Here is an 18,743-nt window from a genome sequence, read left to right as displayed (position 1 = left end):
TGGCATTAGCCAGAGTTGACAAATTCTGTTGCATCAACTAGGGCCCTTTGGAATGCAAAGATCTTAAAACAGCTCCAAAGATAAGTCCCTTCCAAGATGAGTGGGTGACTCCAGGGCCACAACTCTGCAGATCTTGGGGTTGCCTGTGAAAGATTTTCATGGTGGCGCAGTGGTTAGAGTGCAGTACTGCAGGCTACTTCTGCTGCCTGCCAGCTGCCTACAATTTACCAGGTCGAATTTCACCAGACTCAAGGTTGCCTCAGCCTTCCATCCTTCCGAGGTGGGTAAAATGAGGACCCAGATTGGTGGGGTCAAGAGGCTGACTCTGTAAACCGCTTAGGGAGGATTGTAAAGCACTGTAAAGCAGTATATAAGTCTAAGGACTATTGCTATGGTCCTTCCTTCCTTCCTTCCTTCCTTCCTTCCTTCCTTCCTTCCTTCCTTCCTTCCTTCCTTCCTTCCTTCCTTCCTTCCTTCCTTCCTTCCTTCCCTTCCTTCCTTCCTCCCTCCCTTCCTCCCTCCCTCCCTCCCTCCCTCCCTCCCTCGCTCCCTTTCCTTGCCAGTGATTAGAATGCAGTATAGGCTATAAGGCTGCTATAATTCTATAAGGCTGACTCTGCCCACTGCCAGCAGTTCGATCTTCACTGGCTCAAGGTTGACTCAGCCTTCCATCCTTCCGAGGTGGGTAAAACGAGGACCCAGATTGTTGGGGGCAAGAGGCTGACTCTGTAAATCGCTTAGGGAGGATTGTAAAGCACTGTGAAGCAGTATATAAGTCTAAGTACTATTGCTATGGTCCTTCCTTCCTTCCTTCCTTCCTTCCTTCCTTCCTTCCTTCCTTCCTTCCTTCCTCCCTCCCTCCCTCCCTCCCTCTCTCTCCCTCCCTCCCTCCCTTTCCTTGCCAGTGATTAGAATGCAGTATAGGCTATAAGGCTGCTATAATTCTATAAGGCTGACTCTGCCCACTGCCAGCAGTTCGATCTTCACTGGCTCAAGGTTGACTCAGCCTTCCATCCTTCCGAGGTGGGTAAAATGAGGACCCAGATTGGTGGGGTCAAGAGGCTGACTCTGTAAACCACTTAGGGAGGATTGTAAAGCACTGTAAAGCAGTATACGGACTACTGGACGCCTGGACTACTGTAACGCTCTCTACATGGGGCTCCCCTTGAGGTGCACCCGGAGACTTCAGTTAGTTCAGAATGCAGCCGCGCGGGTGATAGAGGGAGCCACTCGTGGCTCCCATATAACACCGATCCTGCGCAGGCTGCACTGGCTACCTGTGGTTTTCCGAGTGCACTTCAAGGTGTTGGTTACCACCTTTAAAGCGCTCCATGGCATAGGACCGGGATATCTTCGGGACCGCCTTCTGTTACCACATGCCTCCCACCGACCAGTACGCTCTCATAGAGAGGGCCTCCTCAGGGTGCCGTCAGCCAGACAATGCAGGCTGGCGACCCCCAGGGGGAGAGCCTTCTCTGTGGGGGCACCTACCCTCTGGAATGAGCTTCCCCCAGGACTTCGACAACTTCCAGACCTCCGGACTTTTCACGAGCTTAAAACATATCTATTCTTTCGAGCAGGACTGGCTTAATAGGGTTTTAAATATGGATTTTATTGGGGTTTATTTTATATTTTGTATTGTATTTTAAATTTAGGCTATTGGAATAAGTTTTTTATAATATTGTTTTTATTGAATGTATTGTCTTTATTTTATCTGCCTGTTCACCGCCCTGAGTCCTCCGGGAGAAGGGTGGTATACAAATTAAATTATTATTATTATTATTATTATTATTATATAAGTCTAAGGACTATTGCTATGGTCCTTCCTTCCTTCCTTCCTTCCTTCCTTCCTTCCTTCCTCCCTCCCTCCCTCCCTCCCTCCCTCGCTCCCTTTCCTTGCCAGTGATTAGAATGCAGTATAGGCTATAAGGCTGCTATAATTCTATAAGGCTGACTCTGCCCACTGCCAGCAGTTCGATCTTCACTGGCTCAAGGTTGACTTAGCCTTCCATCCTTCCGAGGTGGGTAAAACGAGGACCCAGATTGTTGGGGGCAAGAGGCTGACTCTGTAAATCGCTTAGGGAGGATTGTAAAGCACTGTAAAGCAGTATATAAGTCTAAGGACTATTGCTATGGTCCTTCCTTCCTTCCTTCCTTCCTTCCTTCCTTCCTTCCTTCCTTCCTTCCTTCCCTTCCTTCCTTCCTCCCTCCCTTCCTCCCTCCCTCCCTCCCTCCCTCCCTTTCCTTGCCAGTGATTAGAATGCAGTATAGGCTATAAGGCTGCTATAATTCTATAAGGCTGACTCTGCCCACTGCCAGCAGTTCGATCTTCACTGGCTCAAGGTTGACTCAGCCTTCCATCCTTCCGAGGTGGGTAAAACGAGGACCCAGATTGTTGGGGGCAAGAGGCTGACTCTGTAAATCGCTTAGGGAGGATTGTAAAGCACTGTGAAGCAGTATATAAGTCTAAGTACTATTGCTATGGTCCTTCCTTCCTTCCTTCCTTCCTTCCTCCCTCCCTCCCTTCCTTCCTCCCTCCCTCCCTCCCTCCCTCTCTCTCCCTCCCTCCCTCCCTTTCCTTGCCAGTGATTAGAATGCAGTATAGGCTATAAGGCTGCTATAATTCTATAAGGATGAACTGCCAGCAGTTCAATCCTCACCAGCTCAAGGTAGACTCAGCCTTCCAACCTTCTGAGATGGGTAAAATGAGGACCCAAATTGTTGGGGGCAAGAGGCTGACTCTGTAAACCGCTTAGAGAGGGCTGTAAAGCACTGTAAAGCGGTATTAAGTGCTATTGCTATTTTTCTTCTTCCCAGATTTGCTTCCAGCACTAGGATTACTCAGTGGCCTCCCATCCCATTCCAGCACTAACTAGCTCAGCCTAGGTTTGCAAGGTGCTGTCCTCTTGGCCACGCACAGGAATTTGCATTCAGGAGGGAACCAAGATCACACAGATCTTTCCGGAAAGGTCTTTTGGAGCTTTAGCAAACAATCTCGTTTCTGCAGGAGTGTTTGGAGGGCAGCGCATGGGTGTGGAACTTGTGGGTGGTTCACAGGTGCTGTGAAATCAGGAAGCCAGACACAAAGGCACAGTCTGCCAATTCCCGGTGCAATAATGCTGAAGGTACAAGAAACAAGAATGATAAAAGAGATAAGCCGGACCAAGCCTCACTTTCTAGCCCGTGGGGGCATCGGGCTGTATTTGTCCAGAATGACATTAAGGGTTTCTGTAATGGACTAGAACAGGGGTCTCCAACCTTGGGAACTTTAAGCCCAGCAGATGTCAACTCCCAGAATTCCACAGCCAGCTTTGCTTTGCTGGCTGGGGGATTCTGGGAGTTGAAGTCCCCCAGGCTTAAAATTGCCAAGGTTGGAGACGCTTGGACTAGAAGACCTCCAAGGTCCCTTCCTTCCAACCCTAGGATTCTAGGCCAGGGGTCTGCAAACTTGGCTCTTTTAAGACTTGTGGACTTCAACTCCCAGAGTTCCTCAGCCAGCAAAGCTGGGAGTTGAAGTCCACAAGTCTTAAAAGAGCCAAGTTTGCAGACCCCTGTTCTAGGCTATTCGGTAGCCGGTTTCAATTACTTTTTAGCAATATCAAGGCTCACATTACAGGTAGCCCTTGACCTACGATCCCAATTAAGCTCAAACAGTTTTGTTGCTAAGCAAGATCATTACCAAGCGAATTTTGTCCTATTTTACGACCTCTCTTGACACCGTTATGAAGTGAATCGTTGACTTTGCTTGTCGGAGCTCAGCAAAGGGGATCGCGTGACCTCGGGACACTGCAGCAACCGTCATAAATACCACTCGGTTGCTAAGCCCCTGAATTTGGATCACACTGCAATGGTCGTAAGGGTGAAAAAGGGTCGTAAGTCCCTTTTCTCAGTGCCGTCGTAACTTTGAACAATCACTAAACGAACTGTTGTAAGTCAACGATCACCTGATCTTGTTCAGACATACAAAACAAGTGGAGAGAACCACTTTGGAACTTTTGCCTTGGGCAACTTTTCAGACCCTTCCATGGTGGCCCCTTTGGCTTAGAGAAGAACCTCTTGCCTTCGGAAGTTGTAGGAGCTTCATCACTGAAGGCTTTCAAGAAGAGATTGGAATGCCATTTGTCAGAAATGGTGTAGGGTCTCCTGCTTGGGTGGGGGCAGGGGTAAAATGCTTCTGGTTCGGACCAGATCCCCCGATCCAGTAGCAATGGCAGCGGGTGGTTCCGAGAACCGGTAGCAAAAATCCTTGCCCCACCCCCGTGCGATCATCAGAAGTTTTTTTTTTTTTACTTTTAAAAGCATTTTTTCTTCAGTCGAAAAATTGCTTTTAAAAGTAAAAAAAAAAGCCTCCGATGATCGCACAGATCAGCTGGGATCATCAGAGGCTTTTAAAAGCATTTTTTCTACAACTTCTTCGGCTAAAGAGGTTGTAGAAAAAATGCTTTTAAAAGGGCCCTCTGATGATCCCAGCCGAGTTGCCTGATCGCCAGAGGCTTTTTTTTTCTTTTAAAGGCAAACAAAAATGCTTTTAAAAGAAAAGCTTCTGACAATCAGGCAACTCAGCTGGGATAATCAGAGGAGCCTTTTAAAAGCATTTTTAACAACCTCTTCGGCCAAAGAGATTCTAGAAAAAATGCTTTTAAAAGTAAAAAAAAAAAAGTTGGCCACACATTACTCAGTCACATTACTCCCCACACACACCAAGCCATGCCCACAGAACTGGTGGTAACAAATTTTACATTTTACCACTGGGGAGGATTGGACTAGATGACCTATAAGGTCCCTTCCATCTCTATTAAACTAATCTAATCTCGGCTTGCCTCCCACCTCCTCGTAATCGTTCTCAGGCACCAGGAAGTCATCCACCAGGGTGATGCGATGGCCCAGCTGCTCGCTCAGAGCATCCAGGAAGCGGTCCGTATCCCGGCTGCGTGGCGGCCGTGAGAAGGTGAAGAGCTTCCTCCGGCGAGACAGGGGGCTCAGCTTCGGCGACAAGGCCGGGCTGCTGTCCAGGCTAACGTAGGGGTTCGAGTCTGTGCTGCAGGGGGAAGGGAGGCCACCAGGCGAGCGGTAATAGCAAGGCTGCAGGGCGGGATCATTCTGCCAGGAAATAGTCAATCCTGATTTTCGGGTACCTGCAGAAAATACAGAAAGAGACACGCAGCCACCTGCAGCATATATGCCAACTTTTGGGTATTTTGGTCTCTATCAGCCACGGATGTCACTCAGTCAGAAAGATTCTGGTTGCACCTTTTCGGAATAACACATTTTATTAAAATTTACTGCAGATCAGGGGTAAAATGCTCCCGGTTCGGATCGGTTCAGCCGATCCGGTAGCAATGGTTCGGAGAACTGGTAGCAAAAATCCCTCCCCACCCCCATGCCCAGCTGAGCCACGCGATCGTCAGAGCCTTTTTTTTTTAACTTTTAAAAGCATTTTTTAAAAGGTAAAAAAACTGAAGCCTGCTAGACAAAAAATGGGGAGTGTAGGCAAAAAATGAGGGGGTGGGAGGTTCGTTTGAGAAAGAGAAAGAGAGAGAGAGAGAGAGAGAAAGAAAAAGAGAGAGAGAGAGAGAGAGAGAAAGAGAAAGAAAGAAAGAAAGAAAGAAAGAAAGAAAGAAAGAAAGAGGGAGGGAGGGAGGAAAAAGGAGAGGAAGGAAGGACTACAAACCTGGCACTAGACGCAGCTTCAGAGGATAATCCAGGGCTGGAAGGGACCTGGAGGTCATCTAGTCCAACCCTGCTCCAGCAGGACATTGTTAGTGAGTTTCTGTCTTTTGATCCCCCAGTCATATAGCCACGCCCACCCAGTCACATGACCCCCCACCAAGCCACACCCATAAGCCACGCCCACAGAACCAGTAGGAAAGAAATTTAGATTTTACCATTGCTGCAGGGTGTCTATTGGACAAAGGTGCTACCAGATTCCTTCTGATTTGTTTTTGTTTTTAACCACCATAAACTGACACAAGTCTTCCCTCACACCACCAGACTCCACTGAGGCACCTTGAGGAATCTAAAATTCTTCCACACTGAACACAAAAGTGAATTTCATTTTTTTTTTTATTATTATTATTATTATTATTATTATTATTATTATTATTATTATTATTATTATTATTATTATTATTTTTATTGGATTTTTATACCACCCTTCTCCCGAAGGACTCAGGGCAGTATACAGCCAAGTAAAAACAACGTACACATAGACAAAATTAAAAAGCATATTAAAAAACTAATTATAAAATGGCCAATTTAAATTAAAACTAAAATAAAACAATCCTAAAACCCCATTTAAAATTTCATCAAGCTAGCCCCACACGGTGGAATAAGAAAGTCTTGAGCTCGCGTTTAAAGGACCGGAGGTCGGGGAGTTGACGCAACCCCGGAGGCAACTCATTCCATAGGGCTGGAGCCCCCACAGAGAAGGCCCTCCCCCTGGGGGCCGCCAGTCGGCATTGTTTGACTGACGGCACCCTGAGGAGGCCCTCCCTATGGGAGCGCACAGGTCGATGGGAGGCTATAGACGGCAGTAGGCGGTCCCGAAGGTAACCCGGTCCTGTGCCATAGAGCACTTTAAAGATGATAACCAGCACCTTGAATTGCACCCGGAAGACCACCAGCAACCAGGCTGCGCAGGAGTGGTGTTATATGGGAGCATCGCGGTGCCCCTTCTATTACCCGCGCAGCCGCATTCTGGACCAGTTGGAGCCTCCTGGTGCTCTTCAAGGGGAGCCCCATGTAGAGAGCATTTGCTTGGAACAAAAGACCGAGGGCTGAAAATGAGGCATATTCATCTTTCACTTAAGAGAGGAAAAGAAGAAATATCAGAATATTGGCTGCTATTGAATTGACATTAGCCAGTTTGGAGAATTTAATCCCACAGATAGTGTGAGGTGCCCGATATATTTCTAGGGAAATTGGGGAGGGGGGGGGAGAGAAAAACCCTTTGAAATGATTTCCCAATGATCAGCTTTGTTTTCAACTACTATTTGATATTCAGTTGGAGAAGGGATAACAGAAAGAGATGTCATTTCTTTCCAACTTTCGGTGTTACCTTTTGGGGAGGGAAAGGATAGTTCTTATTGTCTGCCAGGTGAGCCTCAACACCACATTTATGATGAACATGCTTGCATTTAACTGAATTTTAAAGACAGTCATTCTATAAAATAGCATGTCAACTCGCAAGGCATCCCTGGCCTGCTCTCGAGTTGCCATAGGCAAGGGGGATGGGAAACCGATGAAGCAGCAAGGCAGCCAAAAAACAAAAGAACATTCTAGACATCTCTTTCAAGGCTATCTCTCAGGGTTACCCACAGCGGCTGGAGGGGAGTGGTCTCTATAACCCGCAAAAGTGCTCCGTTGGCGAATGTGATTGATGACACATCCTGGGGGAGGGGGAGGGGGGGAACAGGGTCATGATTGGAGCGTAAATTACGTGCAGTCAGAGTTGGCTTCACTTGGATATATGCTGACATGAAGCTCCTAATAAATAACTGGATTTCTTTGGCTCGAGGCTCATAGCGTTTATTTGGACTTTACAGCATTATGAAGTCAATTTGCAAGTTCCCTTACTTCTTTTTTATTTTTTATTATTTTTTATTGTTTCCTGGTATGATTTGATTGCTTATTAGTATCCTATGACTATCACTAAGTGTTGTATCTTATGATTCTTGACGAATATGTTTTATTTTTTCTTTATGTATACTGACAGCATATGCACCGAAGACAAATTCCTTGTGTGTCCAATCACACTTGGCCAATAAACAATTCTATTCTATTCTGAACTTGAACCTCAACCAACCAAAGAGAAAAGTTTTCCCTAACAAATTCCAAGTCCAATTCCATCCCAAATAAATCCCCAAAAGTTGTCTCCTGTACCCCACAAGACTGGAGGAGTTACCTGCAGGCTCTGAAGCCAGGGATGATGTCCGGCACACAGGCAGGCGGCCCAACTTCCCTCCAAAACCAGCAGTCAGGCGGGTTTCCAGCTCGGCATAGACTGCCGACATCTACGAATGGAAGGAAGGAAGTGAACCATGCGTCAGACCCATTTCACTGTTGACCCTTCTCCCCCCACCCCAAACCCCATCGCAGGCACAGCCCACTTCTTAGGCTGGGCCCTCAAGAGCGTGGCTCTCACCATTTGGGGGTTGGGGGTCTCTGGAAGAGACGTCCCATCACCTGCTTGGCGTTCTCCGGGAGCTAAACGGCTGGGCATCTCAGCGGCTTCAGCAGAACCTGTGGAAAAGATGGGGGATTCTTGCATATATGGGGACAACTGGTCCCTGGAGCTCCATCTGGAGCAGGCTGGGGAATTCTGGGAGTTGAAGTCTGCCAGGCTTAAAGTTGCCAAGGTTGGAGACCCCTTGTCTGGAGGGCCTTCAAGATGGTTTGCACTTCTGGTTTGGCGTCACAGCAGGACGGTTGATGAATCCTGGCCAATTCTTCATCAATGGGAACCCTAAGGGGCTAAAGTCACCCTGGAGGGGTGACGAAGAAAGGAAGCATCCCTTGCTGATCGTGGGAGAGCAGCAGCCCTTCCACTCGATCTGAGGCACCCGACTGACTGACGGAGAAGAGAGATGGCCATTATGGCTGAACTGAAGCTGGGACAACTGAAGAAAGAAATGAACTGGAGCAGTTTGTGAACAGTAGTGGTGAGGTGATTTTCAATTATACTAAAGTCCTAACCCCAAATGGAAGAAGTTTTGAAAGAAGATTGATGATTTGCCATGAGTACAGGTAATCCTCGACTAACAACAGTTTGTTTAGTGACCGTTCAAAGTTACAAGGGCATTTAAAAAGGTGACTTATGACCGTTTTTCAGTTATGGTCTTTGCAGCATCTCCATGATCAGGTGATCAAAATTCAGACACTTGGCAACTGGTTCATATTTATGACTGTTGCTGTGTCCCAAGGTCACATGATCCCCTTTTGCAACCTTCTCATAAGCAAAATCAATGGGGGAGCCAGATACACTGAACTAACTTATCAACTGTAGTGATTCACTTCAACAACTGTGGCAAGAAAGGTCGTAAAATGGGGCAAATCTCACTTAACAAATGTCTCATTTAACAACAGACATTTTGGCAACAGAAATTGTAAGTTGAGGGCTACTTGTACCTCATCTGAATTTATTGAAGTTTTTTATTGGCAACATTTGTGATTGGGAGCGGAGAGCTAATTCTTGACAAAGGATATTTGGGAGTAGCTGATATTGTTGAGGACTTCCATGGGTCTAGGAAGCCATCTCTAGATTTAGTAAAAAATGAAGAAAAGTAATACATGTAGTCCTTGACTTATGACCATAACTGAGCCCATAATTTAAGTTGCTAAGTGAGACATTTGTTAAGTGAGTTTTCCTCTATTTTACAACCTTTCCTAAAATAGTTGTTAAATACATCATTGCAGTTGTTAAGTTAATAACATGGTCATTAAGTGGCTTCCCCATTGACTTTGCTGGTCAAAAGATTGCAAAAGGGGATCACATGACCCCAGGACGCTGCAGCGGTCATAAACATAAACCGGTTGCCAAGTATCCGAGTTTTGATCACATGATCATGCTGATCCAATAGTGGTAAATTTGGATATTGGTCATAAACCACTTTTTTCAATAGCGCCATAACTTTGAATAGTCACTGAATGAACTGTTGTAAGTTGAGGGCTACCTGTAATAAGCAGTCAGGGAGGTTGAGCAGAGCAAAGGCCCATTCTGGATGGGAACAAAGCTGTGATCCAGAGGAGGAAACAAAGGGATCAGTATGGCACGATAGGATTCTTTGCAATTGGTCATTTGGCTCAGAGACTCAGTCTGAAGCCGGTGTCTTCTCGGCATGAGCCAGAGCTGGAGAGAGCCAAGGCTGAACACAGGAACCATCAAATAGGAATCCAGACTTGGAACAAATCTGTTCTGGCCAGCCAGTAGCCAGTGGAGCTGGTGGCAGACTCAGACAGTAGGGAGGTTGGGGAGGAACATGGGCCAGTCCTGGAGTCTGAGGGCTCCGCTGAGGCTCTGCGTCAGAGGCAGAGATGGGACCAGGGCTGTCTGACAGTTGTCAGCTGCCTTTGGAGTCGGAAATCAATGGGGCAGAAGAACAGCTGGAGCCTGTTCCCAATGTGCGCATGCACAGAGCTGCCAGAAGGGAACAGCTAAGGAATAAGGGCCAACTCAAGAGTAAAGCCACAGGTGGACGGTGAATTGCCCCTCCCAGAGGGAATAAAGAGGAGTGAAGGGGAGGGGAGTTTGCAGGAGACAATTAGTTCAATTCATTAGTGTGAAGATCTGTTCCTGACTTCTTGCCAAGTACTTGCTGCTCCAACATGACATTTGGAAGATATTGGCCTGGCAGCTCTCCAAGCCTGATAAAGGTCTGTAGTTGTGAAATCTCATGAAAGACTGTTTGCAGGGACTTTGCTGGAGAGTAATTTGCCTTTAACCTAAATAAAAGGGGTTTTATCGGGATGAGGAGTCTGCTTCATGCTCTTGGGAGGCCTCGGTCAGAACAAAATCTCTGTGATTTTTCTTTTCTAACCCCCTACTCATTGAGTCAAATCTGGAGCCCCTCCTGAGTAATCCGTTGATTGCTCGGATTAAGGAAGAGGAGGGAAAGGGGGGACCAGTGCGTGAGAAAGTCCAGGTGGCCCAGTGAAAGTTCCAGATGTTCTCCACAAAGACGGGTGGCACGCAGCTGTTAAGCCACTCGAGATATTGTAGGTACAATCTGTGCAATCACCAAATTCGTAGAGGAGGGGGACACAGTCAGTTCTTGGGTCATTGCAAAGGCATTTGAACGCCATTGTTGTGCTGGCATTGCCTTTGATCAAACCTCTATCTACAGAGAGGGCATATGGTCCCCCTCCCCTACCTCTGGAAGGGGGGGGCAAAGCAAACAGAGGTGAGAGGGAGTTGCTGGACAAAGGAGGGGAAATAAGCCAAAGGCCACCCCTGGCCCAGTCCCACAACCTACCCCGGGCTTCAATGTCCTTGGGGCTATGGCTACGCAGATACTTCCGACTCCCTGGGCCAGTCCGTAGGGAACTCCGTGGCTGCTCGTCTACTTCGGGTTCAGCTACAGCTGGGAAGAATAAGCCAGGAACTTTCCTTTAGACACCCATCAGATTTACAGACTTAGAGACTTGGAAGGGACTTTGCAGGTCATTTAGTCCAACCCCCTGTCCAAGCAGGAGACCCCAGACTATTTCTGACAGATGGCAGTCCAGTCTCTTCTTGAAAGCTTCTAGTGATGAAGCTCCCACAATTTCTGAAGGCAACTTCTGTTCCATCGGTAGATTGTTCTCACTGTCAAAAAATTTCTCCTTATTTCCAGGTTGAATCTCTCCTGGTTCAGTTTCCATCCATTATTCCTTGTCTGGCCTTCAGATGTTTTGGAAAATTACTTGACCCCCCCCCCTCCTCTCTGGGGCAGCCCCTCCAATATTGGAAGACTGCTAATATCTTTCCCCGGTCCTTCTCTTCACTAGACTAGCCAGGCCCAGTTCCTGGAACCATTCATCGTATGTTTTAGCCTCCAGTCCCCTAATCATCTTGGTTGCTCTTCTCTGCACTCTTTCTAGAGTCTAAACATATTTTTATAGGACTTCCTGTTTGGCACCGTAGGTGATGGCGGTGATCTTTACGATCACCAACCTCTGGATTATGTGGAATCACTAGGACAGCTTAAATCTGCCGTCCAGCAGTTCGAAAAAACCCCTCTTCGGGAGAAGAAGACGAGGTGAGCTGCATGGTAGAGGTAGAACTTCCCTAAAATCCCTGTGAAAAAAGGGGTTTGAAGGGTTAAGTTCCCTCCAGCAACCCGAAGTGCTCCAGATCCGAGGATTTTTCTGCTTTGGCGGAACCAATCACCATGACCAAACGCCGAGATTTATTTTGGACAATAAAGGATTATACCGGACAGAACGAAAGTGGGAGAACTTTATGCAAGTAGCCAAGCCAATTCCCCGTTACTTTGTAACAAGCTTGAAAATAGCAAGAAAATGGAGGCGAATTGTTAACAAGCTAACAAGTGGAAAGCGAAAGTGATACTTTTATCGCTTGTTGTCTGCCGCTGGTAAATTGCATGTTATTTGCTACTTTAACTCCTTGCTGCCTGCTGATAGAATCTAGGGGAGATTTTTAAATATTGCTTTAAAAGACTGTTTTTCAGAGGTTAAGAAGATTTAAAGTGAATATTAAGTTGGAAATAAATAAATAAATAAATAATTTTATAGAAGATGGCAGCCAAACAATTAAAATCTACTGTAACAAAGGGCTCTGGAATCTCATCAGCTGGTGCCTCTCCAGCTCATACAGCAGAGACTAGAACATTGAATTTAGAGGCGTTACAAGAGAACTTGAAGGATTTTATACAAGAAAAATTTAAAGTAATAACTGATGAGATGTCTGAAATGAAAGAGCAGATATTAGAAATTCAAGTGGGAAATAAAGAAGTTAAAGGATTTGTAATTGCAATACAAAGTTTGGCAACAAATGTGATTTTATTAGAAGAGGAAGTTGAGGAAATCAAGCAATTTAACTCAAAATTAGAAAATAAAATGGATGAATTTCAAAGTAAAATGGAAAAAACAGATGATGAAATAGTTTTGATACAATATAGAAATATAGAATTTGCATTAAGAATCCGTGGCTTGAAAGAGAATAAAGAAGAGAATTTAAGGGAAATTTTTCTGAAGTATTTGCTGAGATATTAGCAGTCCGTCCAGCAGATGTGGCTTATCAAATTAATTTAAAAATGACATTACCTGTTTACAAGAAACACATATTAGATCTTTAGACCAGAAATATTTGATAAACTCAAAACTGGGAGTACATTTTGTTGCCTCCTCTTTGGGGAAAAAAACCAGTTTAGTTATATATATAAAGAAGGATATATCAGCAAAATTAATTGAGGTGGATAAGCAAGGAAGATATATTGCTATTGAACTTTTGTTGGAGGGAAAGAAGACATTATTAATAGGAGTTTATGCTCCGAATCAACAAGAAAATTTTTTCAAGTTTTTACATAAAAGAATAGTATTTTGGGATTATAAATCATATATATTAATGGGTGATTGGAATGGTGTGTTGGATACTCAAAAAGACAAAAAAAGTTTAAGGAAGATTTCAAGCCGGGCGAAATTACCAAAGGCTTTTTTTGAAATGATGGAGGACTTGGAATTAAGAGATATTTGGAGAGAACATAATACAGAAGAGAGGGATTTTACCTTCTTTTCTGACAGGCATCAATCATTTTCGAGGATTGATTTTATTTTGATTTCTAATGATTTGTACTCTAGAGTGAAGAAGACGAAGATTTGTTCAAGAACTCTATCTGATCATAGTCCGGTTTGGATTGAATTTGATTGGGAAAAGGAGGCTAGGAGATCATGGAGGTTGAATGAGAATTTGTTTAAATATGAGCAAAATGTAAATGAATGTAAAAAGCAAATGAAAGAATTTTTTATTATGAATATGAAAGAAGAGACATCTATAGAGATGATTTGGGGCGCTAGCAAGGCTTATATGAGAGGAAATCTTATACAAATGAATATTAAATACAAAAATAAATTGCAGAAAAAGAAAAAGGAATTGGAAGAGGAAATTAAAAAGAAAGAACAGTTATTGATAAATAGGCCAAGAAATAGTAAAATAAAAGAATCAATAAATATATTAAGAGGTCAGTTTAACATGTTGATGGCAGATCAAGTAGCAATTAATTTACAATATGTAAAACATAATACGTTTAATAATGCCAATAAGCCAGGAAGATGGCTTGCCTATTTAATAAGGAAAAAACAGAAATCACGAATGATTGATAAAATAGAATATAGGGGTAAGGAAGTTTATCAAAAGAACTTGATTAAAAAAGCGTTTTTAGAGTATTATAGTAAGTTATCTACTAGGGTTATGATTGATGATACAAGGATAGAAAAATATTTACAACAACAAAATATTTGTGAGCTTACAGAAAATCAAAGAGAAGAACTGAATCAATTAATTACTTCAGAGGAAATTTTGTTAGCAATTAAGCAACTTAAAATCGGTAAAGCACCAGGTACAGATGGTTTAACAGCTGTTTATTATAAAAATTTACAAAATGAGATGGTTGAACCACTTAAAGAGTTATTTAATAAAATTCAAATGGGAGGGGATGTTCCCCCTTCATGGAGGACAGCCTTTATTTCGTTAATACCGAAGGAAGATCGAGATGGTATTAAGGCAGAGAATTATAGACCCATATCGCTTTTAAATACTGATTACAAGATATTTGCCAAGATACTTGCTAATAGATTAATGCCAGTGATGAATCAAATAATTCATAATGATCAGTCAGGATTTATTAAGGGTAGGCAGATGAGATATAATGTGAGGCAAATTGTAAATTTCCTTGAATATTTGGAACGAAACAACCAAGTCTCAGCGGCACTCTTTTTTTTGGATGCTGAAAAAGCCTTTGACAGATTGGATTGGCAGTTTTTGTTTAAAGTAATAGAAAAAATGCAATTTGGGGATTATTTTATCCATGCAATTAAAGCAATATATCAGAAGCAAACAGCACAAATAATAGTAAATGGTGGGTTAACAGAAACTTTTAAAATTGGGAAAGGGACGAGACAGGGATGTCCCCTGTCCCCATTACTTTTTATTGTAACTTTAGAAATTCTTCTGAATAAAATACGTGGTTCCAATTGAATAAAGGGAATTAGAGTTAAACATCAAGATTATAGATTAAGAGCTTTTGCAGATGACTTGGTTGTTACTGTATCCCAACCAATATACTCAGCTACTGGTTTAAAAGATATAATTGGTCAGTATGGTAAAGTATCTGGATTTAAGGTGAATCAGCAAAAGACAAAGATGATAACTAAAAATATGAATATACAACAAAAAGAAGAGTTAGAAAAAACTACAGGTTTTGAAATCGTTAAAAAAGTTAACTATTTAGGAATATATATTACAGCTTCAAATGTCAAATTATACAAAAATAATTATGAGATATTGTGGCAGAAGGTATGGAAAGAAATGGAGAATTGGAAGAAGTTATAACTATCTTTGTTGGGAAGAATAGCGGCTATAAAAATGAATGTTTTGCCCAGGTTTCTATTTTTGTTTCAAATGATACCGGTGTTTAAGAATGATATCAAATTACAGGAATGGCAAAAGGGGGTTAATAAATTTGTATGGATGGGCAAAAAACCAAGAATAAAATTAAAAATAATGCAGGATACAAGGGAAAGGGGGGGGGGGTCTTAAAATGCCTAATTTAAAATTGTATTATGAAGCAGTTGTCTTATCATTAATTACTGATTGGATTAATTTAACTGAGGAAAGAGTTTTGAATATAGAAGGTTATGGTTTGTTATATGGGTGGCATGCCTATTTATTATATGATAAGAAAGTAGATAAAATATTTAAAAATAATATAATTAGAAATGCATTATTGAGGGTCTGGAGGAAATATCAATATAAATTAGATGGAAAGATTCCAATATGGGCAATCCTGAGACACATGATAGAAAATATAAATATATATCAAAAGATGGAGGTAGTTACCTATAAAGAACTCCTTTATATGGAAAAGGGGGAATTACAATTAAAATCCAGAGAAAAGATGGGGGAAGAAGGGAAAAATTATACATGGTTTCAATATGGACAATTACAAGCTAGATGGAAATTAGATAAAAAAATAGGTGTTAAGCAAACTGAGGATAATTTGTTAAAACAAATGAGAGATCAAGGCCAACAGCATATTATATGTATAATGTATTAGTAGAAATAGACTCAGAGACTGAATTGGTTAAGGATTGTATGATTAAGTGGACACAAAACCATATATGGTGGACTTGTAAAAAAGTTAAAGCATTTTGGATTAAAGTATGGTGGATTATGCAGAATATTTTGAAAAAGAAGATTAAGTTTACTCCACAGTTCTTTCTACTAGGAATAATTATGGATTGTACAGCTATAGAGACTAAATTGATTTTGAACTTAATAACAGCTGCGAGACTTTTGATTGCTCAATATTGGAAGAAAGAAGAATTACCTACAATTGAAGAATGGACACTCAAAGTATCAAATCTGGCAGAAATGGCAAAAATTTCTGCTTACTTGAAAGACTATACACAAGAAAAATATATTTTAGAATGGAAAATGTGGATTGATTATATTCAAAATAAGTATCAGATAAAAAAATATCGAATAGCATATGAGTAAATTTAGGAAATATTTTGTATTAGATATATTTCTGAAGGAGAGGGGAATTGAGAGTGTGATTATGTGTGGAGTGACTAGAGATTATAATTTAGGAATTATTTTGGATTATGATTGTTAGTTTTGATACCCTGCATTTTGTTCTGGGAAGTCGGGGTGGGGGGTGGGGGGTAAGGGGGAGGGGAATTGGGGGGTTGAGAGTAGGGGATGGAGTGATGGTTAATGTACAGGGATTATTGAAGATGTATAAATATAATTAATGTAGGGTCGGGTCTGCCCAGTTACCATTTTAAAACGGGGGGAGGGAGAAAAGACGAGAGAGTAGGAGGAAGGAAGAGGGGTAGAAGAGGGAGAAGGAAGGTATAGGGTGGAGGGAGGAGAGGATGTAGATAAGAGAAGGAGAGGAAGGTTTGGAAAGTAGAAGAAGGTAGAAGAGGGAAGAGTGTTAAAAAGGGGGGTGGTGACTGGGCAAGCCCGACTAATTGTATATAACTGTACATTGGATGAGCTGTTTGATATGATTGTAAAAATAAAACTTTTTTATGAAAAAAATTAAAAAAAATAAACATATTTTTATAGTGTGGTGACCAAAACTGGATGCAGTATTCTAGGTGTGGTCTTACTAAGACTTTATAGAGTGGTATTAGTACCTCATTTGATCAGTTTCCATCCATTATTTCTGATCTGGCCCTCAGGTGCTTTGGAAAATAGCTAGACTCCCCCTCCTCTCTGTGGCAGCCCCTCAAGTAGTGGAAGACTGCTATCCTGTCTCCCCTGGTCCTTCTCTTCTCTTCACTAGACTAGCTATGCCCAATTCCTGCAACCATTCATTGTATGTTTTAGCCTCCAGTCCCCTAATCATCCTGGTTGCTCTTCTCTGCACTTTTTTCTAGAGTCTCAACATCTTTTTTATAGTGTGGTGACCAAAACTGGATGCAGTATTTTAGGTGCGTTCTTACTAAGGCTTTACAGAGTGATATTAGTACCTCCCTTGATCTTGATTGTATCCCTCTGTTAATGCAGTTTAGGGTTGCATTGGCTTTTTTGGCTGCCGCTGCACACTGCTGGCTCATATTTAGCTGGTTGGCCACTAAGACAAGGAAACCCAGTTTGGGAGTTTGCTGGTCACTTCGACACTTCAGCAATAATTCAACCAGTTGATCTGACTTTCAGAAGAGAGACAGGCACATCTCATTTAGACTAGAATACAGGTAGTCCTCCACTTACACCTGTTCATTTAGTGACTGTTCGAACTTACAACGGCATATTCACACCTTATGACCAGTGCAGCATCCCCATGGTCACGTGATTAAATTCCAGATGCTTGCAATTGTTTGATATTTATGACGGTTCCAGGGTCCTGGGGTTACGTGATCAATTTTGGCGACCTTCTGACAAGCCAGATACTTAACAACAACTGCAGCGATTCCCTGGACAAGCACAAAAGGCTGTGAAACAACCATCTCATTTAGTGACTGAAATGTTGGGCTCCATTATGGTTGTAAGTCAAGGACTACTATTAATTACTGTGTCAGCTTTGGAAGCCATATGAGCACCAGAAGCTTCCATGCTGCCATACTGCAGACAACTATAAAGCCTTGCACAGAAGAATTTATTATATCCTTAGGAACTTCCATACTTCCTTCAGAATTCACACACTAGGTGTTGTGACTCCGGCTCCTGAACCTGTCCTCACGGAGGAAGATGACTGAAAGTGATGGGGAGGAGCTGACAAGGCCTCCCTCTCCAGGACCCTCCTTTCTGGCAATGCCTCAGGTGCCAGCTGAAGGCCAGGAGGGAGGCATGTTGGAGCACCCACTAATAAGGAGTGATGAAGATCAATCTTGGATTGATCCCAGGCAGTGCCGGAGGGAGAGGCGTGCGCAGCAAAGGAAGAGGTGTGGAAGGGCCAGAGATTTCTGAGTCACTGAGCCACGCCTCACAGGGGATAAAAGTGGGTGGGGTTGCTCTGCAGGCTCTGTGACGGACAAAAACTGCATATCGTGAGCTTCGGATGGGATATTTCTCGGACTTCAGGCTTGGATTTTGTGGATAATTCCTAACTACTCTTTGAACTCTTGGTTGTCCCAACAACAGACTAGAGATACACTGACTCCTGTTTGTAGAGGTGATAAGAAATTTGGCAAGCATTTGGACAGTGGCTGCCAGAACTTTTATCTGCTAAAGGGACTCCGGTCGGCTTGTAAAGATAAATTACTGGTGGAAGTTGTTTGCTTGTGTATTGTCCTAGGTGAGGTGGGGGGACAGAACACTAGGCTTCCATCCTACCAAATTAATAGTACTTGGGGAGTTGGTGAGCAGCCTGCAGAGGTTGCTGAGATGTTTATACCGTATCGGCAGAGGTGGGTTGCTGCCGGTTCAGACCGGTTCGAGCGAATGCCAATTGTGCCCCGGTGCTAGGCTGTCCTATTTAGCCACGTTTTTTAAGGGGTGCGCATGTGTGCAAGCAAGCGCATGAGCAATGCAAGCATGTGCAGAAGGCCACGTGCATGCACAGAAGCAAGCAAGCGTG

General features: G+C 43.1%; 1 protein-coding gene across 1 annotated transcript in view; it reads right to left on the bottom strand.

Moving 5' to 3' along the window:
* Positions 1-18,743, bottom strand: part of GRID2IP (Grid2 interacting protein) — a 139,777-nt gene that overhangs the window by 36,163 nt on the left and 84,871 nt on the right. The window contains exons 9-12 of the mRNA XM_058157223.1: positions 10,971-11,078; positions 8,144-8,241; positions 7,904-8,012; positions 4,828-5,135 (exon numbers count right to left, since the gene is read on the bottom strand). Of these exons, the coding sequence (XP_058013206.1) occupies positions 4,828-5,135; positions 7,904-8,012; positions 8,144-8,241; positions 10,971-11,078 (623 nt within the window). The remainder of the gene's footprint in view (positions 1-4,827; positions 5,136-7,903; positions 8,013-8,143; positions 8,242-10,970; positions 11,079-18,743) is intronic.

This window comes from Ahaetulla prasina, chromosome 14 (assembly GCF_028640845.1).
Source record: "Ahaetulla prasina isolate Xishuangbanna chromosome 14, ASM2864084v1, whole genome shotgun sequence".
In the NCBI taxonomy this organism is placed as follows: Eukaryota; Metazoa; Chordata; class Lepidosauria; order Squamata; family Colubridae; genus Ahaetulla; species Ahaetulla prasina.
Note: the sequence above shows the minus strand (reverse complement) of the source record. Positions and strands in the feature narration are given on the sequence as shown.